A 21,071-nucleotide genomic window follows, 5' to 3' on the forward strand; every position below is an offset into this window, starting at 1 on the left:
TCCTGCAGGACTTCATTCGTTTTTCGTCTCCCAGATTTGTTGTTGACTTCCTGATTTGGTCTTTATTTCTTTATTTTCACGCTTTGAGCACGTAAACGCTGTTTCAGACTTTCTTTTTTTGTCCGTTTTGCGTTTATTGTCCGACTCCGTTGTCCTCATAGTTATTTTGTCTCTACATACAGCGTGTTAGCTGATGTTGATGTCGTGGCGGAACGATCGGGAGTCTGCACTGCGGTGTTTTATTGTGAAAATCTGACCAGCACTCTGCGTCTGACTTCCTGCCTGGTGGATCTGCTCGGTCCTCAAAAATAGACGTACTCTTAGTTTTTTAATTTTTTTTTTAATTTTATACACTTTATTAATCCCCGAGGGGAAATGTCTTCACTACAGCAGGGGGGCTCTCAGTGGGGAGATGCTGCAGCAGGCTGACACTAGCGCGGCGCCAGGTAACCTGACCTGAGGTGCATGTTTTTGGATGATGGGAGGAAGCCGGAGAACCCGGAGAGAACCCACGCAAGCACAGGGAGAACATGCAAACTCCGCACAGAAAGGCCCAGGACCGGATTCCAACCCGGAACCTTTTTGCTGTGAGGTGACAGTGCTAACCACTGCACCACCGTGCCGCCCCTAAACAGAACAGAAGCATCATCCAGAACGGCATCGATCAATCGTTCTGTTTACAGAGAAAAGGCTGACAGTGCAGAATTTAGCAGCCAAAGAGCCAGATGTTTCCTGCAGGAGGTGGTGGAGACCAAAAATAGAGCTACAAATAGAGCGAATATCGGACACGTCTCCAAATAAAAGACGAATGTTGCTCCATATTTGCGAGTAAGCATTTGTTTCAGAAGTCAAATCAAACAGGAATGATCAAATAAAGCAGAAGGAAATGACTAAAGGAAATGAAAACACAACTTTTGAATCTGTCAGTGGGAACGGAGACGATCTGAAGCTGCGACCGATTCTGCAATTTAGGACCGACGTGGAAAATGCTGGCGACTTTGTGCACGGTGCCGTGAGCAGGTTGGAAACATTATCCGGCCCACATGCAAGTTTGAAGTCAACTCAATAATTCCCCTACGGCGAAAAAGTTATTGATGCGCAGACGTCTGCTGCGTGAGACTTTTTTTTTTTGCAGGAAATGAAAAGCGAAGACGCAGAAAAATTAAACTATAAGATGAAAAAAATTTTTTTTAAAAAGACAGACGGCCACTTCAGGATGCACAAAAGGATTTTGTTCTTCTGAGCTTGAATCAAACTGCCGGTCTGTGTGAGATTTAGCAGAACAAGCATTTGTCCCGCGTGTGCGCTTTCGATGGCGTGACAATGTCTGGGTACATCTGGAGTTTACAACAGCATGAAAAACGACAGGAAGTAGAGAATATGAGGCCGTTTAGACCAATAACATGCAGTTTCCTCCTGCAGGTGCAAACAACAATTAATCACCACAAACAAATAATCACTTGCAACACAGAAAGCTTTTCCAGTTTTTTGGTGCGCAAATATCTGAATATAACAAGTGAGGAGAACTTCTAAAATAAAAAAAAAATCCGTGATCACTTCTCCAGATGGGTTTAAGTCGGAGGAATTTCATCATCAAATATCTCAGACGTTTTTCCACCGCAGATGAAATTAAACAGAATCCCGACTCATTTTTCTTTATTATTTCTGCTGGTGCAAACTGTCACAAAGTCGTTGACTCGTTATCGGACGACTTCGGACGCCGATAAAAACCCTCAGCGATGATGCCGTTGCTTTTCGTTTGCGGCGATGTCGTTCTTCGCTCCTTCCGAGTCGATTAAAGCCGCCGGCCCGAACGCCAACAGAGGACTTTGATTTACAGACGACCGCCCACTTAGCTTGTCTAGAAAAAATGCTTGGCTCGGACACTTCTGAGGAGGAGGAGGAGGAGGAGGAGGAGGAGGAGAAGGGAGATTGATTGATTTTTAGTGAGGCAGCACCAGACAGCTGATGGCATTCTGATGCAGCGCCAAGAGACACCGAGGAGAGAGCAGTCAGAGGGAGAAACCCAGGCATGTTATAAATGTGTGAAGTTGATTTTGTTTTTTTTAAACTCGTCGTTTAACGTCGCCGAAGTCTTCGTCCAAAGTCCCGCTCGTAAAAAAAAAAGAAGAAATGACAGGATTTGTGCGAAATGTGGTCTTATTATGAGAATGAAGAATACAGCAGGTTAGATCAGTTTTAAAAACACTTCTCGTCAAAAGAGACCGAACTTTGTGATTTAAATATGAACCTTTAGCAGGAAGTAGTTACCAAAAAAAAAAAAAAAGAAGTGGCATCATAAAACTCCACCAAACTTTTGTTTTCTTGAAGACGTTTCACCTCCAAACTGAAGAAGTCCAGCTCCTTTTCAGATAAAACCTACAAAATTCCTACAAATTACATCACAATTTTTGGAGAAAAAAACAACATCCTAAAACTCATGAAGAGACTAGAAATGATACATTAAATAAAAAAATCACCTCCGAACATTCATTTTTTCAGCTTTTCCACCGATCGGCTTCACTTCTACATACAGAAAACCGTTTTCAGCCGTCCTGCTGCGACACTCTGTTTGTAAACAGGAAACTGGCGATCAAATCATCCACGCAGGCCAGTTGGCAGCATTTTATATGGAAATTAAAAACTCTCGGGGGGGTCCAAACATGGAGGTCATCGTATTTTGTCCTGCGAGAGATCAGCCTTTAAAATCTGCTGCGATAAATTTAGAGCTTTTAAACGTATTATTAAATAATTATTACTCTCGATAATCTATTTGAGTCGCAGCAGGTGTACTCACCCCCCCACCCTCGCCCCCTCCTCGTCTTCCCTTCATCCCCGAGAAGCTGCAGATCGCTGCGAACAGCTGTAACAGACCTTCAGACCTGCGAGTGTGTGTGTGTGTGTGTGTGTGTGTGTGTGTGTGTGTGTGTGTGTGTGTGTGTGTGTGTGTGTGTGTGTGTGTGTGTCACATTCCTGCGGTCAGCGTGGCGTTTGTCCTGCATGGGCATCATTGTGTTTACGCATGTGTGTAGGCTCAGCTACAAAAAAAACAGACAAAGTGCGTCTTTGTCGGATTAAACATGCGACGCCTGTTTGTTTGAATCTTGTCTTTTGATTTCTTCTTCTTGTGTTTTTGTTCATACTGAAAGATAACTAAAGTTTTATTGATTATTCGCAGTCTCAGCCATCACAAAAGTAAGTGTAAGTGTGTGTGTGTGTGTGTGTGTGTGTGTGTGTGTGTGTGTGTGTGTGTGTGTGTGTGTGTGTGTGTGTGTGTGTGTGTGTGTGTGTGTGTGTGTGTTGTGGGACGCCGGCGGTAGTTGGCAGTCGTGCCCACATGGGTCGGTGCCATCTGGAAAAGGTTTTGCATGGACTGAAGAGGCTTTTGTGTGCAGGAGCGAGGAGAGGAGGAAAAAAACAAAAAAACAAGGCGGAGGAAAACACTTTTCAGAGGACGAAGACACAAAGTTTGAAAACTTTGTTTGGAGACGATTGAGTGATTCGTTGAAGCCGGCGGAAAGATGGTGGAGATGTTTGAGTCTGGATCAAAGCGGTTTCATCTTTATCTACCGGTGCTTCACTTAAGAAATTTACACGCGTTTAAATCTCCTTTTATTGTTAACCAGAAGTCACACGAGTCTTAAACTGTTCAACTCGTGATTTAAATCAGGCGTCGGCTTTAACAATAAAAGGTCATTTATCACGCGAACAACAACGACAAACTCCCGTGAAATACGACCCCATCAACCGTTTCAGCGAACAGACTTCACGCCGCCGTGAAGATTTACGACTCGAGGAAAACAACAGGAAGCGAGGCGACGCGGTGAGGCGGCGGGAGGAGGTCGGGGTGGATCGACGGGTCGACGAGCGACAAAAGAGGTCGAGGTTTGCGTCCCGTTTCCGACCGAGAGGTCGCCGCCGTCCCCGAACTTTAACCGAGAACGTTCTTTAACCCGGAAATATCAACCGCAAGTTGATTTTGTGCCTTTAAAATCTAATCAAATCTTAACCGCCATCAATTTAATTAATATTATATTCATATCGCGCCAAAATCCCAACGCAGGTTATTTCAGGGCTCTTAACTCGGTAACATCCAGGATTTTACAGCATCATACAGAGGAAACCAATAATTCAACGATTCCAATGTAAGCTCGATGGAAAAATTTTAACAGGAAAAAACAAAACTCAATAAAGTTCCTCAAACTTAAAAAACTAAAGTCTTTCAGTTCGTATTTACAGTCTGCAGCTTTCTGCAGACTCCAAAACATAAACAGTTGACTCTCAACTTGAACTCCATGGGGTCAAAGGTCAAAAGTCAAGAGCGGGTCAGTGTCTCCAACTAGATCTCAACCTCACACTCACACACACACACACACACACACACACACACACACACACACACACACACACACACACACAAACACACACACAGGAAGCAGAGATAAGCTGTGGCTGCAGTTGTTGTTGTTTACAAGCTGAGGGAGGATTCGTCAAACGTTCCCACAGTCGGCGTCAGCGTTTCTCTCTCTTGGGTGGACGGGGGGGGAGACAGGGACGGGGGTCTCGTCTCGTCTCTCTGCGTTCCCACGGCTACGACTCTCGTCCCGGCTCGTCCGCATAATTACAGAGCGGCCGAAAAAAAGGCTGCGGCACCGCCCGGCTGACCGCTGCCTGACCTCTGACCTCAGATAAGACTCTGCTCACCGTCACACACCTTTCACTCTGCTCAATACCGTTTCCATAGCGACGCACTCCAAGCTGAGCGAGACACGAAGAGCCCTCTGACGGTCAGTTTATAATAAAATCAGACGGATGTACGAGTATGAATCCTGGAGAATGGTAAATGAATACAGCCTCTGTACAAATTTTAACTCGCAGTTTTTTTTGTGATATATATCTATTTTTTTGTATTAAAAACTAATCTTCGCTGTAACTTCAGCCAATAAAACGAAGTAAAATCTTTTACAAAGTACAAACTTTCCTCCAGAAATGCCGTAAGAAAACTGGAAATAATTCAAATTAAATACCATCAATGTAAAAGTGCATTTCTTTAGTTTCAGACAGACACTGAACATACAAAACTTAACTTCCAGTGTGTTTAAGTGATTCCTGCTCAGAGCAGCTGCCAGTAAATTCGTAGACTTGTGGACATCCGATACGCCGTACATAATGTTCGGCACGGTAGAAATGTGAGAGAGAAACTTTAAACTGTGGGAAAAGTCACGTCAGGCTCACCAGCGGTGGAGGAAGTATTCAGATCATCTGCTTAAATAAACCATATTTGGACGGTGATTCGGCCCCGCCCACCCTATAGAGGAAACCTGACTGCACCACAGGCCTGTCAATCAAACAAACACGCCCCCCACACTTTTTGAGGCCTGATATCTAATTAACGACGGGATTATTTTCAGAAGAACCACCAGAAAAAAAATCTGAAGAAGTGACTTTAGCTAACGAAACCATAATAACTCGCGGAAAACATTTATGGACTTTGTATTTTATAAGAGAAGTCGAATGGGAGTCTATGGAGCTGGCGGACCTCTAGTGGCGCTCGGTGGTATTGCAGTTTAAGGCCTCACTTGACCACATCCACTTTTACATACAGTCCATGGTTCAAAAGAGTCGTTGCTATGGCGATGATCCTGTCGCTTTGGTTTCAGGATGAAGTGAAAGTAAGTTGCAAACTTTCAAATCACCTCGTCACGAATCTTTGGTCTGAACTCGTGAAAAATTACCTTCAACTTTCATTCCTGAAATGTTGTCGAGAACAAACAACTCCAAACTGTCCAGGATAAATTTAACTCCCACCACTTCCTTTCGCACATACGTTAAATATTTATAAGTGCATGTGTGCTCTGGAACTCTGCGTCGCATTCTTTGAATTTCATGAGCAGCACGTGGGATTATATAATAATCCAAGATGATGTCGCTCGTCCGATATGATCGCAAACAAGGTCCAAAATTCCTTCATCTGTCCGAGCGCCTGAATGGAGGGAAAACAGCGGAAGAGGTGTGTGTGTGTGTGTGTTTGTATTTGTGTGTGTGTGTGTGTGTGTGTATTTGTGTGTGTGTGTGTGTGTGTTTTTGTATTTGTGTGTGTGTGTTTTTGTATTTGTGTGTGTGTGTGTGTGTGTGTGTGTGTGTGTGTGTGTGTGTGTGTGTGTGTGTGTGTGTGTGTGTGTGTGTGTGTGTGTGTGTGTGGCCGGCCGAACAAGGAGCTCTTTATAACGATCGCCTGCTTTCACGGTGACTCATCGTACTTCATAGTCCCGTCCTGCCCCTCGTGTTTGCTGAATGACACACTGCGTTTTTCAGTGGTGTCACGTTGGGATGCTCCCGAGTGGAATGTGTGTGTGTGTGGGGAGGGGGCTTCACACACACACACACACACACACACACACACACACACACACACACACACACACACACACACACACACACACACACACACACACACACACCCTGCTGCTGATTTATACTACGTGCGGCCTGTACGCAACATTCGGATGATGTTTCGGCCTCTTTTATATTTCAAAGTGATTTTAAGAGGAAATTTCCGCTCCAGGAATTCCTCCCACGATCAATTACATCTCAGCGCTTTAATTCTTTAATCCAAACAAAGGTGGAGTCCCAATGCAAGTAAACACAAGCAGCAGCTAGCAGAGGTTACAGTATGAGGGAACTTATCACATCCTGGGAGTCCTCGCTGTACACCTGGTTCGTTTTTTTAAAATTATTTTGAGACTAAAAGAGGACTAACTTCATTATAAATTCCTTGTTCTGTTTTTTTTTCCCGTCAGATTCCCGGAGTTTCCTGGACGGTATGAACCACGCCGGCGGCTCCGCGGACGGAGAGCTCTTCAGATCAGACGTGTCCGTCACTCCCGCTTCCTGTCAGAGGATCTTCGGCTCCATGTGCTCGGTGTCGTCAGGCAGCAGCCCCCTCCCCCACACAGACAGGTACACACACACACACACACACACACACACACACACACACACACACACACACACACACACACACACACACACACACACACACACACACACACACACTCTGATCGCTTTATTAGGAACACCGTTTGAAATTCTGTTTAAAATCAAAACATCAGCATCTCCATTGCTTCTCCTCCTCCTCCCCCTCATCCTCCTCTTCCTCCCCCTCATCCTCTTCCTCCTCTTCAAGTTATTAAACGTCACGCCGATGAATGTCGATCCATTTCCAACCCTCATCCTCCGTCTCTCTCTCTCCTTCCTCCGTCAGCTCCACTCCTCCAGCGTGGCACGACCGGACTCCGACCTCCCTGAACTCCCCGTTTCCCCTCCAGCCCTCGTCCCCCTGCTCCCTCAGCACCCCCAACGCCCACAGCTCCCCCCGGGGGCCTCCGAGGGGCCCGGGCGGGGACCCGGGAGTCCGCGGGGGGACGGACAGCGCGGACTTGTCCTCGCTGTTGCTGCTGGGGAACGGCGGCCTGGAGCACAGCCTGCTGGAGGCCGTGGGGGGCCTCGGCGGTCTGAACCTGGGGGGCGACGGGGGTCTGACGCCGCTGCTGCCCGACAAGAGGCGGGGAGGGGGGGAGGGGGGCGAGCCGGGCTCCCGCTCCCCGTGTCTGAGCGGCTTCTCCAGCCCTTACAGCGGCAGCAGCCTCAGCATCCCTTTCTCGTCCTCCATGACGCCCGACCCCCTCCGGGGCCTCAGCGGGGCCCCGTCCCCCGGAGCAGGTACACCGACCCGGATGGAGCGCCGGTTATTTCATCTTTCTTTTGTAAAAAGAGTCGGTTCAGTGGATTTACAAGAAACACTGAAAAAAAGTTGGTCTTGACCTTGAAAATAAGTAGTTTAACTCAACTTTTCAGTACTTTTTACTTCCACAAACAAAAGTTAATTCACCTTCGTTCACTTCAGATCTGGAAAATCTTGATAACGAAAGATAAAGAGCAGTTTGTGTGAAGTGACCCTTTACACAGTCTCTCTCTCTTTCGCTTTTCCTTTTTTTCTGCTGCCTCGTCATATTTGGCCCTGACGACGGTCTGAAATCTTTAATCTGTGTCTCGCAGACTTTGGCAGCAAGCAGGACACCGTGAAGTTTGTTCAGGACACTTCCAAGTTCTGGTACAAGCCCGACATCTCCAGAGACCAAGGTAAATATTGGTCTTGGACGGCCGCGTAAAAACAGCGTGAACGCGAGTCTAACTTTAGCTTTATCTCTGCTTCCTCCTTCTTCCCGCTGACCTACTGAAACAGCCATCGCCGTGCTGAAGGACAAAGAGCCCGGCTCGTTCATCGTCAGAGACAGTCATTCCTTCCGCGGGGCGTACGGATTGGCCATGAAGGTGGCCACGCCCCCTCCATCGGTGTTACAGCAGAGTAAAAAAGGTGGGTTAGAAAAATGCAACGGGCAAAATGCTCTGTTATGCAGTTTGCACACTTTAAGGTGTGAATCCAACAAGATTTAAGGGCATTTTCCACGTGAACTTTGTCTTTACACCCGCACGTGTTTTCCCATCATGCACAGCTGTGAATAAACTAAAACTTTACTGAACTTTTGTCTCTGCAGTGGATCTGTCCAATGAGCTTGTGAGACACTTCCTGATCGAGTGCACGCAGAAGGGAGTCCGTCTGAAAGGTTGCCCCAACGAGCCCTACTTCGGTGAGAAACCTGCAGCTGCAACTTCCCGTTTCATGTGTTGTTTAAAGTCTTGATATTTGCAGCTGGGATTGAATCAAAGCAGGAGAATACAAATAAAAAAGCACAGAAATGTATCTGTTAATAGTCCAGCAGTGAGGTGATAATAACAGCAAAGTAGCCCTGCATTTGACTATCTCCTCTGCTGCCCTCTGCTGGTCGGCCCGCTGCGGTGCGACTGGCTCTTTTTCTGAGCTGTTCGGTCGTTTTTGTTTTTAAAATGTTAACATGATAATATAATATAATATGATGTTTTTTGTTCCTGACAGGAAGTCTCACAGCTCTGGTGTGTCAGCACTCTATCACTCCTCTGGCTCTGCCGTGTAAACTCATCCTGCCCAGCAGAGGTAAGCAGCGTCCGGGCGATATCATGTCACTGAACAGTGAGCTGGGAATCAAACCGACTTTTCAAAAAAGTGTCGCAGATTATGAACTATTTTTGCAAAGCTGTTGTGTTAAAAAAAAACATTTATACTGATGTTTTTGAGAAGTTTAAGTAAAACAGTGGTCATTAAATGTGGTATTTATCGTAGTTTAGAGATAAATATGGAAAGAACTGTGCAAAAGTTTTGGTTACTAAAGTAAAAACAACATAAATTTGAACTGGGACTGAAATGAGTTTTTGTGTGATTTTGAGCCTTTCGTGCATGTATGTGTATGTAATTTATTTATTTAATTTTTTTTTATCCTGCAGACCCGGTGGAGGAGCTGAACGACTTGTCTGCACCGACGGCGACGAACTCAGCAGCTGAACTCCTCAAACAGGGAGCAGGTACGCCACTCGGATCAAATCAGATGGAGACTTTTAAGTTGTTTTTTTTGCGTGTTGAACTGCTCCTTTTTTAACGTGTGCTTAACGTGCAGCGTGTAACGTGTGGTACCTGGGCTCCGTGGAGCTGGAGTCTCTGACGGGACACCAGGCGGTTCAGAAGGCGACCACGCTGACGCTCGCCATGGACCCGCCGCCCGCCTCCACCGTCGTCCACTTCAAGGTGTCGGCGCAGGGAATCACGCTCACCGACAACCAGAGGAAGTGAGTGTCCTGCAGCGCGCACGCACGCACACGCACGCACACACACACACACACACACACAGATTGAGGTGACACGTTACAAACAGACGGTCTCTGTTTGGTTCTGCAGGTTGTTCTTCAGGAGACACTACGCTGTCAACACGGTCATATTCTGCTCTCTGGACCCGCAGGGCAGGAAGTGAGTCGCATCACACTTTTACAAAACATTTAAATGACTTTGATAGCAGAAAAGACCTCTGAAGGATATTCATTTTATTTGATTTTATTCTATTTTATTTGTATATTCTGTGCATCTTTAAAAAATTATATTTATTCTTTTACTACCTCTATTTATATTGCAATTTTTATTGTAATTTGTATTGCTATTGCCGTATCTATCTATCTATCTATCTATCTATCTATCTATCTATCTATCTATCTATCTATCTATCTATCTATCCATCCATCCATCCATCCATCCATCCATCCATCCATCCATCCATCCATCTATCTATCTATCAACAAGTACAGACAAAGTTACAGCCATTTAAATGACCCTGCTGATGATGAAATACTAGAGTTCAGACTTTGAGACCGATATGACACACTGTTGTTTAGATGGTGGTTTTTACATGCAGAGTTGTCACGGTAACAGAAGTAACCGCTGGACTAACTCGCTCTTCTGTTGTCTAACAGGTGGACCAGAGGCAGCGGCTCCACTGCAAAGTAAGTCCGGTTTCAGAAAGTTCCTTCACCTCATCCAAGCGTGTTTATGGTTGTGAATTATTCAAGGTTAATTAATCAAGAAAAATATTGCAGGATCAATTTCTGCATTAAGTAGAGTCATTATATCACACAGAAATCATATTATAATTACACTGAAATTGGATTAAGTACGAAAATGTGACAAGTCTGATGCAATAAATTAGCGATCTGACGCCATCGAGGTCATCGGGTGTCACTGAATAGTAAAAGGAAGTTTCCCTCCAGCTGCCACATATTAATGTAGGACATCCAAGAATGAGAGAAAGCTGCTCTAACAGTCCACTTCCTTAAATTTCTCATCAAGCCACGTGCCAAGATATTAATCATAAAACCAGTTACAGTGGAGATACAAAGGTGAATATGATCGCTTTTTGGATCTGGAAAACAGCATGATTTTTTTTTAAAGTTTGTTAAAAACACATTTTTAATTTGTAAGGAGGTTGGTCGCAAAGTGAACAGCACCAAACCGACAATAGAAAACAGCATCACCGGCATAAAAGTAGATTTTACAATTCGACAGAGACAATCGTCATGAATATAAAAGGTAAAACAGAAGAGGACCCGTGATGGATCCCTGTGGTACACCTAGCTGATGTAAATAAACAGCTACCGAAACTGCTGCATATTTTTTTGTTTATTTTCATTTTTCTCTACTGTAAAAAAAAAAAGAAGATTGTGCTTGACAGGAAACCTGCAAAGCTTTTATAGTTTTCGAGCTCACAGAGGAAGTATCAGTTGAAGCAACACTGCTGTTCGCTCCATACTGAAAGCATCGCTTGAAGGTTTCCCTGCTCTTGGTGTAAATGTCTCCGTGTCTTTCTTCCAGGGTCTTTGGATTCGTAGCCCGGAAATCTCAGAGCGACACCGAAAATATGTGCCATCTGTTTGCCGAGCACGACCCCGAGCAGCCGGCGACCGCCATCGTCAACTTCGTCTCGAAGGTCATGATCGGGTCGCACAAAAAGTGAGGCGAGCGTAAAAAAAGGACCTCGACAAGGGATCAATAACTGACCGCGACATTCAACGTTGATCTGAAAGATATCAGGAGCCCAAAAAAAAAGGTTGAACCGTCGACACTCCAGCAGGATGAACTTGTATTGACTTGCACTGCAGGATGTCGCCACCAGAGGGAGCCAAGAATACAAAGGAAGCTGAAACAACTTTTCAACAGAAGGATTTATAATGAAAATCTATTTTTGTCAACTTTATCGGACTTTTATTTTGAAACTACATCTTCCTCGTCACACCGACCGCGCTTGTTGCCGGCTGTCGAATATAACAACACTTACTTCTAATCGAACCTGGAGGATATCACATATTCTGCACATAAACATTAAAAAATTTTTTTAAATACTTATAACTCTGAAACCTTTTCTTATCTGTATGAAGATGTGAATCAGGTTTCAGCATCAGTTTGGTGCAAAACCAACAATAGTGTCGCGTGACAAAGCCGATAACGTGGTCGCCTGTACTTCAGATGGATTTTTTTCGTGTTGTGTTTATATATTGCTTAAAGATATTTATCCCTTTTTACAGATGTGTAAAAGTGTTTCTGTTTCCTAGATATATATACGTGTCGTATATTTTTGTATATTAACACATACTGTAAATTAGGATTAAACGATGTGTACCTCAGAATTTTATGCAATTATGTCACATTGTGGAAGAAATATGATGTCGGATATTATATAACAGGAAGTTACAACATAATCGGTCCACATATACCTGTGTTATTACTAATATAGTTGTGAATATGTTCCTTTTACTGGTGTACAGTTATGGAGGCCCTTTCTCTTAAATACAGGGACTGTGATAGATGTAAAAAGTTTAACACCTTTTTCTAGCCTCTTTGCTCTTTACATGTCTTTTTTTTGTAAATTAATAACTCTGAAGTGGTAAATTACAAAACAATTTTTTTTTTTTATGTATAAAGATATCCGTCCCAGTGCATTAAAGATCAACAGCATTTTGTTTGTGGCGCTCACAACGCTGTAAAAAATGTAATTATTTCTTTACTAGATAATATTTAAGAGATTAAAAAAAATAAGCGTTTAAATTGAGGTTTGTGATTTATCCGAAACAAAAAACTGAGGTTACGCTTTTTAAAAGGTGCATTAATAAATGTTTTGGTTATGTCATCAATTATTAGCAAACAGAGAAACAGTTACATTAACTTTCATTTGGATTTGTGACCCTTTTTTGAGCTCCACTTTCTAATGAGGGCTGAAAATGTCCTAAAAATAACCAAAACAATAATCTAAAATACAAATTAAAGCCTCCTTTTAGCTGAAACTTCAGGTAATAATTTTCTACTTTCTGAAGTAAAAGGTGAGAAAATATCTTGGTTTTATGATTTTCAGGTGAATCAATCCTTAAAAAAAAAAAAAAAAAAAAAAAATCTGCAGCGCAGTTTACAGTCCGGCCAATAGATGGCAGCGATGAGCCACCACATTTCACACCCCATCCAAAACTTTTGAAGTATTTTGAGTCATAATTAGTTTCTCGTTTGATTTCCAGCCTCCCCGGTTCCTCTTCTCACTTCTGGACACACAGATGAACCCGAGCAGGTCCGACACACGCCCGGAGAACCGCCCTCCTGAATAAACTTGGCGGCGTCAGAGTGTGTCCGAGCTTGTGTGTGTGTGTGTGTGTGTGTGTGTGTGTGTGTGTGTGTGTGTGTGTGTGTTTGAGAACGACGAAGAGCATGACAGAGAAGAAGATAAAAAAAAAAAGGTGGTTGAAAACGCCCAACGAGTCTCCAGGTGGCTCGCAGATCGACCGATGGCCGTCTGTCTTGCTTTTTCGGAGGCCGGATCGGCAGATACGGGCTCTGAATGAGGCTCTATTCAGGTTCCCGGTCTCTGTGGGGAGCCTTGAGGAAACTGGAAGTGGGACAGAGACGTTGGGGACACATTGCAGAGTCCTGCCTGGCCTGGGGGGACGGCATGGAGAGTGGGGGGTGCAGCGAGGGTGTGTGTGTGTGTGTGTGTGTGTGTGAGCGGGGGTGGTTGTTGGTGGTGGAGGATGACCTCACCATTACGGGAAACTTTCCCACAGCCTGCACACAAAGAAGGCCGTCAAAAGGTAAAAAGGATAAGAAAGAATAGAAATTTAACACAGTGTGTAAAAAAAACAACAAAAAAAAAAAAAAAAAAAAAAAAAAAAAAGGAGGCAAAGTGCCGAGGGGGGGGGGGGGTCGTGTTTCCCTTTTCAGCAATTCACAGATTTTCCGGGTTGACGAGACTCACAGGAGCAACCCGCTTTCTCCTGTCACCTGCCCGCCATTTTGCTCGCACTTCCTGTTGCACTTCCTGTCAGGCGACCCACCAGCACACCTCGGTGGCCCCTGTGGTTTTCACAGCCGCCGCCACCGCCGCCGGACGACATCACATTCCCGGCATTGCTCGCTCCGAATGGTGTTTTGAAATCCAAAAGGCCTCCGGCTTCCGTTCGGGAATGCCTCCTTCACAGAGTCGCTCTTAGCCTCTGATCCCCGACCTCCTCACACTTTATTTGAGTTAGCTATTTAAAGCCCATGCTAAGTGCGCTGCAGGCTGCAAGGAGGGCCGGGCACACACACACACACACACACACACACACACACACACACACACACACACACACACACACTAAAAAAAACAACCTATTTTTAAGTTTGGTGCACTGAAGGGTCCTGCAGGGCGGTCCGAGGAAAATTATGGATTTTCTTTTGATGCTTTGTTGTCGTGATATGAAAATATATATAGAGGTGGAGAGTTTTATTCAAGTACTGCGCATAAAACATAATCAGGTCATAAAATGTTACATTCTTATAGAAAATACTGTTTTACACGTTAATGCGTCGCTAATACTGATCAAATATTTGTACTGAAAGGTGCTCAACTACATCATTTCCTTTTTCTTCTTCACACTTATTTGCTGCAAATTTAAAAAAAAAAAAAAACTCGTTCTGAGACAGAAATTCACTATAAACTCTATAAAAATGATACTGAATGAAATACTGTACATGTTGAACAGCGTGGGATAAAAATTTGTGAAACCGAATCCGAGCAACGTGTTTTTTCTTCTTACGTTGTTTAATGGCGGACAGCTTTTAGGTGAATTACCGCCACCTTCTGACGGGAGTAACGCATAACAACCAGGCGTCGGTAAAAAAAAAAAAAAACAGGGGAAAAGAAGAACGATAGTCGCACATTTTTCTATATTTTAACGATCAATTTGAATATTTGGAAATCCCATCCCCCGCTGAATTTACAAGATTCTTTGCACCTGTGTAATGAACGTCTCTGATTCGTCACTTATTTAGCCCCCCAAAAAAGGTCAATTGATTGACAAACGGTTTCGCATCATCTATCAGTAACTGGGTGTTACTGGTATTTTTTCCTGAACACTCCCAATGCACTTCGTAAGTACTCGAAAGCCCCCCTGACAAGTGTACTCGCTCGGATTTACGTGCTAAAAACGTAACCATGAACGCATCACGGGGCTTTGACTTCCAACGCACAGAAAACTCAAGCGTTGGCGAGTGTGGCGCGAGGATATCACCCAGAGATATGAGCCTTATGAGACACACACACACACACACACACACACACACACACACACACACACACACACACACACACACACACACACACACACACACACACACACACACACACACACATGCCAATCAAGATTTCTGGCCTACGTGCGCTCTGACACATGCTGAGAAAACAGTGCCTTTATGGCCGTCTTCCTCATTGTATTGTCTCTAGTATTACTGACTGAAACACACTGTTTCACGCACACTCACACACATACACACACACACAAAAGGTCTGGGTACTTGGGTATCAGCGTCAGTCTTAATGAACCTGTCTCCAGGGGGCGGGGCCGGGGTAATGTCCCACACAAAGAGCTCCCGCTGGGCCACCGAGCCAACCAGAGGCCAACAGATTAACTTGCATTACATCAGCATCCCCACAATACACCTAATGAGGGAGGGATTATGTGTGTGTGTGTGTGTGTGTGTGTGTGTGTGGCTCTCATGCCATTGCATCACTAATTAAATGCAATGACTCACTTTTGCTGATTCAGTGTGCGTGAAAATGGGACGAGCACACACACCGGTGCATATCTTAACATATATTCTGCCTCGCTGAAGCGGCTCCGATTAACATTTTATATTAACTACGGATCAAATTATTGCTACGTGTGACGTGAAAGATGTCCACACCCCGATGAACCTGCTGCAGTTTCCATTTTTAAGCTCGTTGTTTTTGCCCTCAAACGGAGTCTTTTTTTGTTTTGTTTCGTATCACCTCCATCATCATTCGCGTTTCCAGCAGCTGCCAGATGTTTTTCAGTAAATAAAAGCTCTAATAAACCCGCTTTACGCCACCCGAGCTGCAAAAAACAACTATTTGAGAACCTAGTTGCCATGGCAACTCAGCAGGTCCCGGTAGAACTCGGTGTTGACAGTCTGACCCTGTGGGGACGAATTCTACGGTGACACAAATCCCGGCAACGTCAAAGCTTTAAAAAACAACAAAAACAGCCCCGATTCTGTTGTGGAAATCACTGCATGGGCTCAGGAACACTTGGCTGCGTTGAAGACTTTCTGTTCCTCAAAAATTTGATGTTTCTCTGCTTCATTTTCAGGTTCCGTGATGAAGTCACAAATGTTCTCGTACCAAGTGGTAGCAAAAAACGTGTTGAACTCAGCTGCTGATGTTGATCGAGAGACGTAACTTGGAATAATTACTCACGAAGGTTATCGCTTCCCTCCTGCTCAATATGAACAGACTCGGACATTTTTGATCTGGCCTTAGACCTGCGCAGTTTTCCGGTGCAATGAGATCATATTTGGCATTTGAGGTGCACTTTAGATAATCTGGATGAACTGTTGCTTCGTTTACGACTTTTCTGATCGTCTGTTGTGTTTCTTACTTCGTCACACTACTTTTGGGAGAACTTTTTTTTTTTTTTATTACGGACAGCTGTTCCAACCAGAGCTGCAACAAACGGACACAATTTCCATGTCGGCGTGCCGCCTCGGTTTTTCAGTGTGTTTTGTGTGCGTCTCTTTGTGCCGTTTCCTGCTTCTCTCCACAGTGTTTCATTCGACCCGACAGAACCTCTGGTTCACGTTTCAACTGTTTTTTTTCTTCCATCTTCAGTTTCAGTCTCATTCTTTCTCTCCCTTTCTCTTTTATTTCCTGTCTTTTATTTGGTTTCTCCTGCACATGTTAAAAAAAAAAAAAAAAAAAAACTTTGACAGAATGTGGGAACAAGTCGAGAGTGCATGTGACACCCGCTGTCCGTCCTGTTTGGCTCCCTGCATCCATCTTTTCCTCCTCCTTTCCCCCTTTTTTTTGTCTTTTCCCTCAATCAGTATTCCCACTCAGCACTTCTACCTCATGAGTTTTGTTTTTGTATTTGTGACCCAGATTTCTGTCTCTCAAGGAAGAAAAAAAAAAAGAAAAAAGGAGGCCAAATCAATGAACTAATTAATAGAAGAAATAATTGGGAGAAAAGGAATAACAAACAATCCTGAGCGGAGAGAGGGAAAGAGGGTGAGAGCGAGAGTTTGGAATGAGAAGGGCGGACAGAAATAGAAACAGGGTCGTTCGGGATGGCTGCACAATGGGCACCGGGTCTGGAGAGGCTCCAGTGTCCGCGCTCGCTGCCCCACATCCTTGCTGTCACTCCACCTCGAAATGAACCAGGAGTTGCCCGGGGTAACCGTGGATAACAAAGGCGTCCCAAAAGCACCATGCTCTGTGCCCATCTCCTCCGGCGCAGACGGAGGATCCAGACTTCCACCGGGTGCAGATCACGACAGGGAACAATGTTAGACTGTATGAAATGCCGTAAAGTGCAATACCACCGACGGCCACCGGGTCATTTTGGTACCAAAATGACAAGTCGAGGTTTGGTACCAAGTCCAAAGTGGGTTTAGTCGTCAGTCCTCGTGACTTGGTGTGTAAAACTGGGACTTGTGCAACAAATTTAGGATTACTAAATTTAGGATTACTAAATTATCAGGTTTGGATTCGGAGTCCTCTGATGTAAAAATAGTTTCTCACTCGGTTATCCAGCTGACTTCATAATTTGGCCCTTTTGAGACGTTGCGGCATGATTTAGATTAAAAAAACACAAAAAAAAACTGCAGGGGTTAGAGTGCCCTTCGTCTTCGTGATTTTACTGAGTTTACTCGAGGTTCGCCGTGATAATTACCAGATCTGCTCCCACAAATGGCTAATTTATGTCACGAATTCCTCTACGAGGTGACTCGATTAGAGCTCATCTCCTGCTGACCTCCAAGTGAGAACCCAACTTCTGCTTTATTTTTTTTTACCTGCGACGGCTAATTGTATCAGACAGAACTGATGAAATCTCGCGGCCGTCTCACTTTTCTCATTACTGAACAGAGGTGAGCATTCAGGCCGAGCCCAGCCAGTGTCAGCTGTCAGCAGCTCTGTCTCCACACGCTGCCACCTCCTCCTCAAAGGTGTGTGTAGGGGTGTGTGTGTGTGTGTGTGTGTGTGTGTGTGTGTGTGTGTGTGTGTGTGTGTGTGTGTGTGTGTGTGTGTGTGTGTGTGTGTGTGTGTGTGCGCTATGATGTCATGCTGCAGCGGGGGTGTGTTTGGGATGGCAGGATAACAATGATGGACTGAACCTTTGACCTTCTGGTCGTGACCTTCCAGCACAGAGTCACACCAGCCGGGTGGAGCCTCTTCACGGCAGGACCCCCTTCCCCTCCCCCACCCTCCTAGCTCATGCTAGCCTTAGCATGAGGCTAATGACCCCGGGGGGTTCTTGACCTCGAAGGCCGGAAGGTCGCTGAGCCCGGACACCTTCCTTCACACACACACACACACACACACACACACACACACACACACACACACACACACACACACACACACACACACACACACACGTGCAGACAAAAGCCCCGATCAGCTGCATTTCTACACAAACAAACAAAAAAACACGAAATACCAGGGAACTCGATGCACATTCACACTTTGGCTCGTACACTCGTACAGGAATGCACGCACACGCACGCACGCACGCACACACACACACACACACACACACACACACACACACACACACACACACACACACACACACACACACACACACACACACACACACACCCAATCCAGGTAGGGTTACCTCTAACATAAACATGTACACCCAGAGAAAAACAACTCGGGGACACATTCCTGTATCCTGTATCCTTGAGCCTCCGATAAGCGTCTTGTGTGACCGGGACACATTGGTGCCGAAGCTTTTGGGCCAATTCAGCACCTGGGAACCCCTCCGCTCCCGTCCTCCGCTCCCGTCCTCCGCCCCGTCCGACTCCCTCTCTTTGGGAACAAACCCAGCCCTTGTGCGACTCCCAACAATGTCAGTGACACTCTACACTGCCCCATTGCCACTAATTGTTAGCTCACAATGCTTCCTGGTATTGTGTTGGACAATGCCCACTCTGAATGGAGAGTCTAACCTACTTGTATTGTCGCTAATTGGTTTCTTGAGAGGAGTAGAAAAATGGGGGAGAGAAAGGCCGAGAGGAGATGTTGGTAATGGACTGCGGTTTCATTGGAGTCGCCAGTAAATAGAGTTCACAAAGGGCTTTGTGGGGTCGAGGGCCGAGGGTCGGAGGTGAAAAAGAAGGAGGTGCACCTGCACTCTCCAACGGCCGACAATGAGCTCATTCAGCTGCTCTGCCCGGCGGGACGACGGAGGCAGCGGCCGTCCCGTCTTGTCCCGCCGCCCAGAGAGACGAGCCGAGACGCCACACAAACAACGGTTGGCAACCTGGAGAGGGCGAATGAGCTAAACTGTTTCTTCAACAGGTTTATTAGTTCACCGGCCTCCGCACATCACAATGTGATGCTGCTGCTCCATCGACAGCAGACCAACATCAACGCTGTCTACAAGAGGGAGGACGAGGAGACTCTTCATCCTTCATGCAGGAGATCGTTCCAGATACAGGAGATCGTTCCAGATACAGGAGATCGTTCCAGATACAGGAGATCGTTCCAGATACAGGAGATCGATCATTCCTGATACAGGAGATCGATCATTCCTGATACAGGAGATCGATCATTCCTGATACAGGAGATCGATCGTTCCAGATACAGGAGATCGATCATTCCTGATACAGGAGATCGTTCCTGATACAGGAGATCGATCATTCCAGATACAGGAGATCGTTCCTGATACAGGAGATCGTTCCAGATACAGGAGATCGATCGTTCACGAAACAGGAGATCGTTCCAGATACAGGAGATCATTCCTGATACAGGAGATCGTTCCAGATACAGGAGATCGATCGTTCACGAAACAGGAGATCGTTCCAGATACAGGAGATCATTCCTGATACAGGAGATCGTTCCAGATACAGGAGATCGATTGTTCCAGATACAGGAGATCATTCCTGGTACAGGAGATCGATTGTTCCAGATACAGGAGATCATTCCTGGTACAGGAGATCGATTGTTCCAGATACAGGAGATCGATCGTTCCAGATACAGGAGATCAATCGTTCCAGATACAGGAGATCGTTCCTGATACAGGAGATCGTTCCTGATACAGGAGATCGTTCCAGATACAGGAGATCGTTCCTGATACAGGAGATCGTTCCTGATACAGGAGATTGTTCCAGATACAGGAGATCGATCGTTCCCGATACAGGAGATCATTCCTGATACAGGAGATCGTTCCTGATACAGGAGATTGTTCCAGATACAGGAGATCGATCGTTCCCGATACAGGAGATCATTCCTGATACAGGAGATCGTTCCAGATACAGGAGATCGATCATTCCTGATACAGGAGATCGTTCCAGATACAGGAGATCGTTCCAGATACAGGAGATCGATCGTTCCAGATACAGGAGATCGTTCCAGATACAGGAGATCATTCCTGATACAGGAGATCGATCGTTCCAGATACAGGAGATCGTTCCTGATACAGGAGATCATTCCTGATACAGGAGATCGTTCCAGATACAGGAGATCATTCCTGATACAGGAGATCGTTCCAGATACAGGAGATCATTCCTGATACAGGAGATCGTTCCAGATACAGGAGATCATTCCAGATACAGGAGATCATTCCAGATACAGGAGATCGTTCCAGATACAGGAGATCATTCCAGATACAGGAGATCATTCCTGATACAGGAGATCGTTCCAGATACAGGAGATCGTTCCAGATACAGGAGATCATTCCTGATACAGGAGATCGTTCCAGATACAGGAGATCGTTCCTGAAGAAACGTGGGGAATAAATTAAAAACAGAAGATTTGGAGTGGAGAAAAATGGGTGGAAGAAGAAAGAGAACAATGAGATGTTGAGATGAGGAAAACGGGGAAGAAGGGAAGAAAAATTGGAAGAGAAAGGAAAAAAAAAAAGTGTGAAAAAGAACAGAGGGTGAAACCAAAGATTTTACATCAGGGAGACGAGTGAAGAGAAGAGGAAATTAAAAGTGCAAAAAAAAATGGATCATCATCGTGCTGCACTCAGTTAGTCTCTCAACTCTTTGATTGACTTTCATCTCAGCCAAATGCCACAAACAAAGATTAAAACTGAAGTGCAATTAT

General features: G+C 45.1%; 1 protein-coding gene across 1 annotated transcript in view; it reads left to right on the forward strand.

The window, feature by feature from the left end:
* LOC138631713 (tensin-3-like) overlaps window positions 1-12,520 on the forward strand; it is a 40,448-nt gene extending 27,928 nt beyond the window's left edge. The window contains exons 17-27 of the mRNA XM_069716848.1: window positions 6,801-6,960; window positions 7,265-7,722; window positions 8,059-8,142; window positions 8,246-8,377; window positions 8,559-8,651; window positions 8,957-9,034; window positions 9,382-9,459; window positions 9,552-9,720; window positions 9,830-9,898; window positions 10,396-10,425; window positions 11,291-12,520. Coding sequence (XP_069572949.1) covers window positions 6,801-6,960; window positions 7,265-7,722; window positions 8,059-8,142; window positions 8,246-8,377; window positions 8,559-8,651; window positions 8,957-9,034; window positions 9,382-9,459; window positions 9,552-9,720; window positions 9,830-9,898; window positions 10,396-10,425; window positions 11,291-11,432 — 1,493 coding nt within the window. The 3' untranslated portion in view covers window positions 11,433-12,520. The remainder of the gene's footprint in view (window positions 1-6,800; window positions 6,961-7,264; window positions 7,723-8,058; window positions 8,143-8,245; window positions 8,378-8,558; window positions 8,652-8,956; window positions 9,035-9,381; window positions 9,460-9,551; window positions 9,721-9,829; window positions 9,899-10,395; window positions 10,426-11,290) is intronic.
* Window positions 12,521-21,071: the final 8,551 nt, after the last annotated feature.

The sequence above is a fragment of the Brachyistius frenatus genome, unplaced genomic scaffold (assembly GCF_029030835.1).
Source record: "Brachyistius frenatus isolate BFR_SWC_R1_liver_20210118 unplaced genomic scaffold, ASM2903083v1 Contig_163, whole genome shotgun sequence".
In the NCBI taxonomy this organism is placed as follows: domain Eukaryota; kingdom Metazoa; phylum Chordata; class Actinopteri; family Embiotocidae; genus Brachyistius; species Brachyistius frenatus.